Here is an 11,785-nt window from a genome sequence, read left to right on the forward strand (position 1 = left end):
GCTGTATTATTATATCTGTAATATTGTATGAAAGTCTTGAATCACCACTCAATTTGTATGTTTTTCTATGAAAATGTGAAATAAGTGCAACAATTTATTGAAATGTGCACACACGCATGGAAATCCAGCCCTTTAGGCAATGGAAGAGTTTGTACAGGTTTATGAGCCTGATAGTTATAATTGGGTAGGACCACCTTTATTTTCCAACACAGCCTGAACTCTGTTAGGCAAATATTCATGTAATTTCTTTAGTAGACTTCAGGAATAGTTCTCCAAGCTTCTTAAAGGACATTTTGAAGCTCTTCTTAAGATGTTGGCTGCTTTTTGTTCTGTTCTCTGTCAAAATATTCCCACACTGCATGGTGGCTCAAAAGTAGAGAGTACTTTTCTGCATTCATAATTGCATCAATTTTGACAAGATCCCCAACACCACTGGTTGCAATGCAGCCTAAAACTATAGCCTGCACCAGCAGATAGCTGCAGACTGTTGTACTGCTCTCACGACCTCCTCAGTACTGACAGTAATTTGAACCAAACATTTTATAATTGGATTCATCGCTCCATAACATCTGTTTCCATCGATTTTCAGTCCACTTCTTATATAATATGGCACACCTCCGCCTTTTCTCACTGTTTCCATTCGTTAAGAATGGCTTCTTGACAGCCACCCTTCCACTGACACGATTGCTGATGAGGTCTCAGTGAACAGTAAATGGATCAGCTGAAGGGCAAGGTGCATCTCTCAGGTCCAGTGTCAGGTGTTTGTTGGATTTTTTCCTATTTATTATTGGATTATTATATTACAACCCCCCCCCCCCACACACACACACACACACACACTCTCAAACCCCATTGATGTCTTTGGCTTTTTATGTTCGATTTAATATTTTTTTTAAAAGACATTAAAAAGACATTAAAAATGATAGATTTTAATTTACTTGTCATCCCTTAGTTCATATTGTGGTGTTTTTACTTCAGTAAACGTTGAGAAGACCACTTCCCTTTAGTTAAGGAAATCACAGTCAGTCCTTTGATTGAAGCGTAGCGTGCGTCCATCCGCATGATTCAAAAATCTACTAACTGCTGACAGGAAGTCGTCAGCACGCTCATACGTCACTTCACTCCAATACGGAAGAGGTCGTCATCGTTAAGGCTGTGAGTTGGAAGGTATGTGAAATGTGATAAAACGATCGCAGTTTGTGAGTAGAACAGCTCGTGCTTCAGTAGTTTGAATGAATGAAGCACTGTATGTGTTTCCTGGGCAACGAGGGCGCCCGTCAGTCCTTTTCCAGTCTCGCGGCGGTTTAGTTCCCTGCAGGTCTCGTGAGCCGGGCTTGCAGTTAACGGTGAAATCCATAAGTGGCTGCAAATGTAATGCAATATCTTCTAAAAATGGGACGTTAATGTGGGAACCAGATGCCTTCCCTTTCGTGAAAGCTAAAACTTGGTGAAGTTTTTTTTTCTCTTGTGTGTGCGGTAGGAGTGCTCATTGAATTCCCCCCCCCAACCACCTTTTTATAAATAAACCTTTCTGTCTTTCGGCAGCACGGATATGTCGTGGATAAAAGAAGGCGAGTTGTCCCTGCTTGAAAAGATTTCTGCCAATATACTAAAGGTAAGCTGTACGTTATAAGTTGGCTGTCTTTTCCAGCCTCGCTTTTGTCGGTCTTCTGCCTTTCTGTGACTCAAATCAAATCACTTTTATTGTCACATCACATGTGCTGGTACACTGGTACAGCGCATACGAGTGAAATTCTTGTGTGCAGGCTTCACAAGCAACAGAGGTGTGCAATATATAAGAAAGGGAATCTGAGAATTATACGAATGCATATATGTATACCAAATATGTGTGCCTTGACAAAAATATCAAGTATGTCATTTCAGAGTATCTGGATAGAAAATAGAGTGACAAACTGAGCCATTTAGAAAACATCAAACTATTTATTTATTTGTTTGACAAGGTTAAGATTCAGAAAATACCATAAAGAAAAGCTTACAAATAATAATAATAATAATAATAGTTCTTAATTAAATATCTAGGGGCATGAGCTGGTGCTATTGTCTGTAACCCCTGAGGGGGCCACAGGGAATGACTTATTAGTTATCGTTCAAAATGCAAACATATTAGTTGATGGTGATGAGGGGGGTTTTTTTAATCTGGAAATTGCTATTTTATTTAAATTTGAAATGTTTCGAAAAAAAGTTGTACGTGACATTTTTGTGATAAGATATCAGCAGATATCTACATAGCATTAGACAGTGTTGGTCTTTTATGGATTACCGTAGATTGCATTAATGCTTTTTCTTCTGCATTTCTTTGGACTCTTTTGACTGTTGTCTTTCAGGCAGGACCCATGCCTAAACATGTGGCCTTCATCATGGATGGTAATCGACGTTTTGCACGTAAGAAAAACATGGAACGGCAGGAAGGACACATGCAGGGCTTCAACAAGCTGGCAGAGGTGAGTTTGGGGGTTTCGGCTATAGGAAATGCATGTCACATGGGCAGAAACAAATTGATGATGTGTGTCAAAATGCTTCGTCTTCTCCACACCAGACACTACGTTGGTGCAAGCATCTGAACATCCCAGAGGTGACGGTGTATGCCTTCAGCATTGAGAACTTCAAGCGCACCGAAGATGAGGTGGATGGTTTGATGGAGCTCGCCAGGCAGAAGTTTGAAAGGCTGCTGGAGGAACAGTGAGTTTCGAGCTGAGTTTTCCACTTTGCTTGTGGTCACAGTTTGTACATCATATGATTCATTGCTTCCTTAAAGTAAAGTTTAGAAAGAGTGACTTGCAGCGCTCAAGCATAAATCTGAAGTTAAAGTAAATGAGGGTCTGTACATGAGAAAACAATTTTAAACCAGTTTTGACGACCTGTTTCCAGCAGAGGCACGAGATCCTTGGAGTTCACCTTTAGGGTGGGCTTGGATGGAAATCTGTTGTTATTTGTTTGTTTGTTACTTTTGGTTCAGACAGACACAACAACAGTGTTGACACAGAAACATTTACTAATGCAATGCATCAGACACTTGAGTCAGATGCAGTGTGCTAATGGTGGGATGGCCAAGAGGAAGCAAGGGAGTCTGTTATTTCCACTGGTCTCTTCAATAGTGCTTACTTTTTCACTGTAGTGCAGTATGTCAAGCTCAGACTAGTCAACTAACGTGGATTCTCTTTTCATTTTACTCTGTGGTCATTGTGGTGCATGTACTATTTATTTATTAAGCAGCTGATGACTGCTGCAGATACATTTTCAAGCTAAGGTGGAGGCCTGTTAGTCTGCAAGCCATTTCTCTCTGTTTCCACACAAGTATGAAATATTTTACAGCTGACTTATTTCTTCACTTTGGAGAAATAAAACAAAGAGCTTGCTGACTAATCCATTGCTTAATATTGCCCTTTAGTCTGTATTTGTTGCACACAAGACTGTGGTATAAGTAGCTCACTTGTTCAAATGCCATGTTTTGCTCCTTTTTTTTTAAAAATCTGAGTAACCTGTCTAAAGAATTTAACACTGTAAAAAAAAAAAAAAAAAAAAATCCCCTTCTATTGGATGTTGTATTATGTCTATCAAAATTTGGACAAATTTGTTTATGAGGCTGCTGGCTGTTTATGATACAAGGTTATTATTTTTCGAACGATTGACATCCTTATGACAAACCACTTTTGCACAGTGCTGGACAGCAGACTCTTTCAAGTCCACTGTACACACTGAGTACTCAAAATTCTCCGGAGTCTCCTTTGTGTTTTTCTGGGTAGAAAATGCAGACAGACAACTTTCAGGATCCTGAGTAGTCTTTCTGTATATCCTGTTCATCTTCATGCTTTTCCTATAAATGTCTTTCGGTTTTGTTTTGCAGTGAAAATCTAGAGAAACATGGCGTTTGTATCCGAGTGCTGGGCGACTTGAATATGCTGCCACTTGACCTTCAACAGCTTATTGCCAAAGCCGTGTTCACAACCAGGAATCACAATAAGTATGCTTAGTAGCTTGTGTTTTTCATTGTGCATGATATCCTGTACATTAGAAGTGACCACAGCACCACAAATTCTTGTTTTGTAGGTGTTTTGTCAATGTGTGTTTTGCCTACACATCAAGATATGAAATCACCAATGCAGTCAGGGAAATGGCATGGGGAGTAGAGCAAGGCCTGATCAAAGGAAGGTAAACGAAACAGCAATGAGTTCATCTTGTCATCCTTTGTTAAATACTCTGTAGAAAGGTGTCCTGGAGAGCCATTGTGTTAACAAGCTGTTTGTGTTTCTGTGATGTGTAGTGATGTGTCGGAGGCATTGCTAAGTGAGTGTCTGTACAGCAATAACTCGCCAAATCCTGATTTGCTCATCCGCACCTCTGGAGAGGTGCGCCTCAGCGACTTCCTTCTTTGGCAGGTGAGAGTGAGATGGGTGTCATCAACAGCTAATAAAGTTCACCATACACGGTCCCAATCAAAAGTTTAATACCACTTGAAAAATGGCAAAAAATCATGTTTTGCATGGTTAGTTCTTAACAAGGTTCCAAGTAGAGCTTCAATATGCAACAAGAAGAAATGGGAGTGAGACACAACATTTTTTTTGAGCATGCAAATGATTGAAAACAACGCTTAAAATGAAACAGGCTGTTTTACAGTTGATCAAAAGTTTAGGACCACATGCCTTTAAAAGGCCAAATCTGTGCAAAAATGAGGATTCATTGTCATTTTCTGTGAGGTAGTCACACTGTCGTCACGTTCTGATGGCAAAGGCAAAAAGAACCCTTTCCCTTTTTGAACGTGGTCAAGTTGTTGAACTGCATAAGTAGGGTCTCTCACAGTGCGCCATCGCTGCTAAGGTGGGATGCAGTAAGACAGTCATTTGGAATTTCTTAAACGATCCTGAGGGTTATGAAACGCAAAGGTCAAGTGGAAGATGATCCCGATGGTTTCCAACATTACTGCCGTGACAAGAGGTGTTTTGGATGAAAACGCTTGCATCAAGCATACCGCAACAAATTTTTGCATTAATCAATAATAACGGTGAAGCTACTCATTGCTGAGTTCATATTTGGAACTTTGATTTCTGTTTTGAGGTAGTTTATGTTTTTTGGTTGTGTGGTTTTTGTTTTTGTTTTTTTTTTGAAGGTGTGGTCCTAAACTTGTGATCAGCTGTAAAACAGCCTGTTTCAGTTTAATCGCTGTTTTCAATTAGTTGCATGCTTAAAAAAAATGTTTTGTCTCACTCCCATTTCTTCTCGTTGTATGTTGAAGCTCTACTTGGAACCTTGTTAAGATCCAACCATGCAAAATATGATATTTTAGCCATTTTTCAAATGGTCTTAAACTTTTGATTGGGACCGCATTTCCCACAAACCTCATCTTCATTTAGACTGATTCTCTCCTATTGATCTCTAAGCAACTCTAACACTTACATCATATAAACTATCCAATCTTCCCTCAGCTCTTCAGTGAGGTGTTGTTGTTATAATTCATTTTAAAATTGTAAATATGATCAATTTATTTGGCTCCGTACCACAGGGCTCTAAGGTGACTGCAGTTACTTACTACCTGTAAAGCATTCACTTAATCCAAATGTTTTAGCCACTTACAGGCCATCCTGGCCTTTATTTCAAATGCTCAAGAGTTCTTACAAATTAGTCATTTGCAATAATTTGCATAGGAATTGTTTGTTTGAACAATTCCAGTCAGGATGTCCCCAATTTGAGAATGTTGCAATATAAAGCCCATTGAAATGACTGTTGTTGCCAGCTGGTGCTGCATATATAAACTTGAATTGATTTACCCCTGAAGATAGGGCTGTTCTTCTATGAAACTATGAAAACAGCAAAGTAGGATTTCGATTTATGCTTGGTTGAGTCTTTAGGGATCATGATGATTTAGGAGCAGAGTTTTTCCTGGCTCCAAACGAAAATCTGAATACTGCTCAAGTATTGAGATGTACTACTTTATTTAATTTCTGGCCTTTTAATAAACATGTGTGTTTTATTCCAACCCCTTTTATCGCAGGAAAGGGCTTGATGAGTAATGTTTTTTTTTGTGAATTAAGAACAGAGTAACACTGGTGGTTGGACTTGTTTTGCAGGATGTATTGGTCATTCATGATGTTAACCTTCAAAGCTGTCTGTGAAAATAATCCAGCAAAACTGTCTGATGCCAAAAGAAACCAATCTGTGATGAGTGTTTCATTGTATGAGTACAGTTACAGTTTATATTTAATTCACTATCAGTGTTTTTATCTAGTGACCATCAGGGATGGTAAGTACTTGGGTTTTACAAGAAAAAAATAGTCTTGAACAGCTGAAACAGACTCCGAGAGAATTCTTTGTATCTCCTCTGACTTATCTTTCTATATATATCTTTAGTGATTTATTTGCACGTAAGATTTTCTTTCTACATTCCTTAAAGCCTGTGACAAGTCTCCCTTCCAGTTTGGGGGTGCAATCACTGAAAGACAGTATTAACCTAATGACTGGGTTACAGCACAAATTGTAAAAGCTTTATTTTGTTCTTCCAGTTTTTTCTCAGATACCCTGTAAACTTGTATTGGTTTTCGTGTGTGCTCTTTCTGCAGACCTCTCACTCCTGCCTAGTATTTCAGTCCGTTCTGTGGCCAGAGTACTCATTCTGGAACCTGTGTGAAGCCATTCTGCAGTATCAATTAAATCACAAATCCATCCAGGTAAGGATAATACTGAGACAGAATTAGGGTTTACTCACACTGTGTGAGCCACGCGGTGTGTCCGAGCGCATTTGACAAGAGTCATCACTCATGTTAGGTTAAGTAACTAGTTCAGGTTCACTCATGGAATTTCAGTCTTTTCCCAATTAAAGCTATCTTCAGTACGGATTCAGATCAAGCAGATCAACATCATCGGCACTATTAGATTCAATAGAATACATCACAAATTCCATAGACAAAAAGCAATATGTGGCTGGGTTATTCATAGACTTGACAAAGGCATTTGACACTATAGATCATGATATATTAATAAGAAAACTGGAACGTTATGGTGTCAGAGGGGTAGTTTTAGATTGGGTCCGGAGTTATTTAAGTGACAGAAAGCAGTTTGTGAAAATAAATGGTGGTTGCTCCTTATGTATGGACATTGCTTGTGGTGTACCCCAAGGGTCAGTTTTGGGTCCAAAATTCTTCAACTTGTACATTAACGACATCTGTAAAGTGTCCAAAGTATTAAAAATGGTTCTCTTTGCTGACGATACAAACATTTTTTGCTCTGGTGATGATCTGCAGAATTTATTGGAGGATATGACTAATGAAATAAGTAAAGTGAAGTTCTGGCTTGATAAAAACAAATTATCATTAAATTTGAATAAATCTAAACTTATGTTATTTGGAAATAGTAGTTTAAATACAAATGCAAAGATTCAAATAAATGGTGTTGATATTGAAAGAGTCAGTGAAAATAAATTTCTGGGGGTAATAATAGATGAAAAACTTAACTGGAGAGCTCACGTAAGATATATTCATTCCAAAGTATCACGAAGCATTGCAGTACTAAACAAGGCAAAACAGGTATTCGACAGAACATCACTTCATATTCTCTACTGTTCACTGGTTTCACCATACTTAAGCTATTGTGCAGAGGTCTGGGGCAATAACTATAAAACCACATTACATTCACTTTTTACTCTTCAAAAGAAAGCAATTCGAATCATCCACAATGCAGGTTATAGGGAACATACAAACTCACTATTTTTGCAGTCTGAAATATTGAAAATTGACGATATAGTGAAATTCCAAACAGCACAAATTCTATTCAAAGCAAAAAATAAAGAACTGCCAGGTAATATTCAGAGTATGTTTTTTTTTTTTTGAAAGAAGGAAGTTATAATTTAAGGGGTTTTTGTAACTTCAAAACAATGAAGGTACGTACTACAAGAAAAGGCTTTTGTGTTTCTGTTCAAGGAGTGAAACTATGGAACAAACTGAATATGGAATTAAAGCAATGTCCAAACATAAAACTGTTCAAAAAGAGTTATAAAAATATGATCTTCTCGATCTATAAAGAAAAGGAAAATATTTAAATTAAGTGAATGTCTCTATTTAAAAACAAACAAACAAAAAATTCATGATGTGATATTATAGTATATAGTATATCAGAAATCTGTTCACTATTTTTATTACAAATTATATCAGTAAGGAAGCTGACTAAATATTCACTGATAATTTATGGGACAGGGGTGGGATTAAATAAGTGTATACTTCTTCCCACTCCCTTTCAACATGTAAATTAATCAGAATGTTTTTTTGTATGTAATTTGTATAGTATATTTTTTTTTCTCTCATTTCTTTTCTAAATGTACTTGTATATTGTTCACATGTTGAAATAAATTACCAATCAATCTCCATGAAAATCTGCATTTAGTGATGAATCTATAATGTGAGGGAACCCTGAGTCACAGCTTCCAAGAACTGCCCCAGTTAAACAAATGTGCTCTCCCAGAGTGATTTTCAAAAGCATGTGTGCACGTAAGAAAGAGGGAACGAACATGAGAAAGGAGTTTATTTGTTTAGACCAGGGATGTCAAACTCATTTTACATTGTGGGCCACATACAGCCCACTTTGATCCGAAGTAGGCTAGATCAGTGAAACTCACTATAAGAAAAAAGAAGTGCAGTCTCAACAGTATGTGTCAGTTTTTCGTGTTTAGTTTGAATACTCCATAGCTTTTTGTCCCCAGAGTTGGAAGGGCTGTGTAGAGTGAGGCAGTCGAAGAATACGGTGTGTTTTTGGGGTCATCATGTTTGTTATTTTTGGCCTCCTTTATTTCCTTGCTGGGAAGGATCTAAATGTGACTAAAGGTCCTGTATAACTAGAATAATATTATTTAGAAGCAGCACAAAAATGTACTTTCAGATGTCTAATATAACTGAACCATACCGCTCTTTTGGTTTTGAACCTAATTGGACTTAGCTGTTTGGGTACTACTGTAGTTATGACCCCTGTCACCCACTGTCGGCCATGCTCTGCTTTTCATTAATGTGATGGCAGCTGACTGTGTCAGCTCCATGTTGCACCCTGGTCGCTGTTATGACTGACTCAAAGGCCGCAGCAAAGAAGAATAAAGAGAACAAATATTTATTTAACTTAATAGGAATAAATGTGTCAGTATCAGTGGCTTAAAGAGGTGTATGGACTTGTTGGCAAATATGTTCAAGTATAAGTGCAAACACAGGGAAGCAAGTGAGACACGGGGCATGGATACGGTGCATGATTATGACTGCATGTCTTCCCTGCATTTTTGTGAGTTCTTTGGAACAGAACTTCCAGCTGCTCCGCCCACCCCAAAGGGATCACTACAATGGAAAGAGCCCCATGTTTGATTTGGCACAGAGGTTGCAATTTTTCTGATGAAACCCTCCATTTATCAGAGCTTTTTGACAAGCACTATGAGTATACTAGATTGTGACACGCTGGCACTTGGTTAGTTGTTTTGGAGAATCATAAGCAGCAATAAGCAGCTGTGTTATGCATCCCATATCTGAAAAGGGCTTATGTTTTGGCTGTGTGAGTTGCAGGTTCATCACTTGTTAACCGTAGCAATTAATGTAGATCAGTGTTACTTTGTGAAACAGTGTTGTTAAACAGGCAGAGAAAGATTAAAGTAACTCCTGTATCTATGTATATATTTAAATGTATGTCTAATTTGGTGTGTTTGTTATTACAGAAAGCTAGAGACCTCCATCGAGAGCATCAGGCTCTGCAGCAGCTAGAAGCAGATCGTGCTTGTGTAGCAGAGCTCTTGCAGCATCACAGCAATGGAAAGCCCGTCGATAGCCAGAGAAGACAAGAGGCGCTACTACACTACACTTCCTGCCGGGAAGAACGAGTTCGAGACTTCCTAGAAGCACTGAAGCACAAAAGAGACTCTTTCTTTTCTGACTTATGCAGTGAATCCTTGTTGGCCTAAGAATACATAGAAAAACAAATCCTCTGAAGCGGGGACGAAGCCTCTCCTATGTCCTCTTCCCAAAAGGGCTTCTGTGGAAAAGGGAAGAGCAAGCAGTAACTGGGAGCGGTTTTATTTTGTTGCTGATTCATATAAGAGGGCAGTTTTACCCCTATGGGGCTGTAGAATAATCCTGCTATTTATGATTGTAGATTTAAAAACTCTAATAGGTGGAAATGACTGGTCAAGATGTAGTTAAATCATCGTATAAACTGTCAGTTAAATGCATGCCGTTGAACGGAAGGTCATTTTATGTGAGTGAAAGCCACGGATCCTGTGTTTCGGTTCCAAAACATTCGTCCACAGAACTTTTAAATTGTTGTTGAAGCATAAAGTGTTGTTTGTTGACTGTGATTTTGATTACATAACTATATTTTGACCAGCTTTCTGGAACAAAATAAAATGATTACTGTATGTCAGATATGATTAAATGATGTGAAATTCTCTGTTTTGTACTTACATACTACAAGTCTAAGCTTTTGTCTCCATTTGGCTTCCAAAATATGGTTATCTATTGTCTTAACTTGTGCAGCAAAAAATATGTGTGTGGTCCATGCTGCTGATATATATGGACTCTCAGGGGGAAAACTGGTGATGGTGTTTTATTGGATTAACGAGTCGTTTTTGCAAGTAGATGACTTTCAGCACATAAAACTGTACCGATATAATTTCTGCTGCTACCTGTTGGAAGTATTGAGCCTTAAAGCTTATCAACTACTAATACGCTATGTATTGCAAAAATTTAAATAACTGCTTGTAATTGCTATTCTGCATCTCAGTTGGTGGTATAACACAAGCAAAGAACCACTTTTACTTTTTTCCAGCTGGATGTTTGTTGGGTTTTGTTTATTTGGGAAAAAATTGAAGAAAAAATGTCCCAATTTTATCCAAGAAGTCCTCAGTCTTTAAATCACAAACTCAAATGCAAGACATCTCTTCATCAAATCATCATATTTGGATCTTGTCCCTCCAGAGGAAACACTTCTAGGAACCAATTTTATTTAACTTGCATCATCTATACACTGACAGAAGAATTGATAAACTTTGGTAGAACTAGAAACACCATACTATAAACATACTGCCCCACAAAAATATGCTTATATACACATACATAGGTATAAGCATGAATTTATACTACTCATCAGGCATACAGTCCTGGAATATTCTGGAATATTACTACTAATGCACAGACATGTGAACAGTATTTTAGTGTTGAATAGGTATCCTACTTTTAGCTATTTAATATATAGTCAGATAGCTTAAAATCCACTAAACATCTACCAGTTACAAATTGTATATGTCTGTATTAGTATTTCTTCACACAACGCTTGGTTTGACCCTCAATCCCTCAGGTAATAATAATAATAACTAAATGTTGATTTTTGGTTTTACACAGGGCTAAAATTACAGTCTTACATGCCCAAGCCAAATAGACATTCATCCACCACAAGCTGACAGAAAGCACCATAGTCTAATCTTCACCCGCGACCGTATTTTGCCTCAAAGCTATGACATCAAACAACGTGATTGGTCAGTTGCAACGCGGGGATATTAGATACACCATAAAATTTGGTTCTGGCGGACTTTGTGAGCAAAAATTGTTCAGTTTATCCGATAGACGGTGAGAAAAGGTGCAACGACTTTGACGCGCCATTATCTGCGTATTTATTTTTTCGGTACAGCAGAACGAATCAGTCGTTCATACAGCGCCACCCCGCGACTATAATCCGTATTCCTTCAAGTTGCCGTCTGCCTTTTTAACAAATGGGAGGCGCCTCCAGCCCACGTGACGCCTTTCTATCCAATGGCGAG

General features: G+C 38.2%; 1 protein-coding gene across 2 annotated transcripts; it reads left to right on the forward strand.

The window, feature by feature from the left end:
* Positions 1–1,087: 1,087 nt before the first annotated feature.
* On the forward strand, positions 1,088–10,857 carry dhdds (dehydrodolichyl diphosphate synthase). Of its 2 annotated transcripts, none has more exons than XM_086311097.1 (9): positions 1,088–1,167; positions 1,546–1,615; positions 2,346–2,462; positions 2,558–2,700; positions 3,866–3,982; positions 4,069–4,170; positions 4,283–4,397; positions 6,573–6,680; positions 9,692–10,847. In XM_086311097.1, exons 2-9 carry the CDS (start codon positions 1,553–1,555, stop codon positions 9,932–9,934), a joined length of 1,008 nt encoding a protein of 335 aa, XP_086167223.1. In that variant the 5' UTR covers positions 1,088–1,167; positions 1,546–1,552; the 3' UTR covers positions 9,935–10,847. The 2 variants fall into 2 exon arrangements, with proteins under 2 accessions (XP_086167223.1, XP_086167222.1); XM_086311096.1 differs by lacking the exon at positions 1,088–1,167 and adding an exon at positions 1,201–1,447 and having other exon boundaries at positions 9,692–10,857.
* The last annotated feature ends 928 nt before the right edge of the window (positions 10,858–11,785 follow it).

The sequence above is a fragment of the Aulonocara sp. 'chitande type north' Nkhata Bay genome, linkage group LG11 (assembly GCF_057382095.1).
Source record: "Aulonocara sp. 'chitande type north' Nkhata Bay isolate Kocher_YH1m ecotype deep benthic linkage group LG11, A_spYH_male_GT1.1, whole genome shotgun sequence".
Classification (NCBI taxonomy): Eukaryota; Metazoa; Chordata; class Actinopteri; order Cichliformes; family Cichlidae; genus Aulonocara; species Aulonocara sp. 'chitande type north' Nkhata Bay.

Bases quoted from the DNA above. Each gene is read 5' to 3' on its own strand.
- dhdds (XM_086311096.1), top strand. From the start codon at position 1,233: ATGAATGAAGCACTGTATGTGTTTCCTGGGCAACGAGGGCGCCCGTCA. The intron at 1,616-2,345 runs GTAAGCTGTACG...GTTGTCTTTCAG, and splicing joins TTTCTGCCAATATACTAAAG to GCAGGACCCATGCCTAAACA. The intron at 2,701-3,865 runs GTGAGTTTCGAG...TTTGTTTTGCAG, and splicing joins GAAAGGCTGCTGGAGGAACA to TGAAAATCTAGAGAAACATG.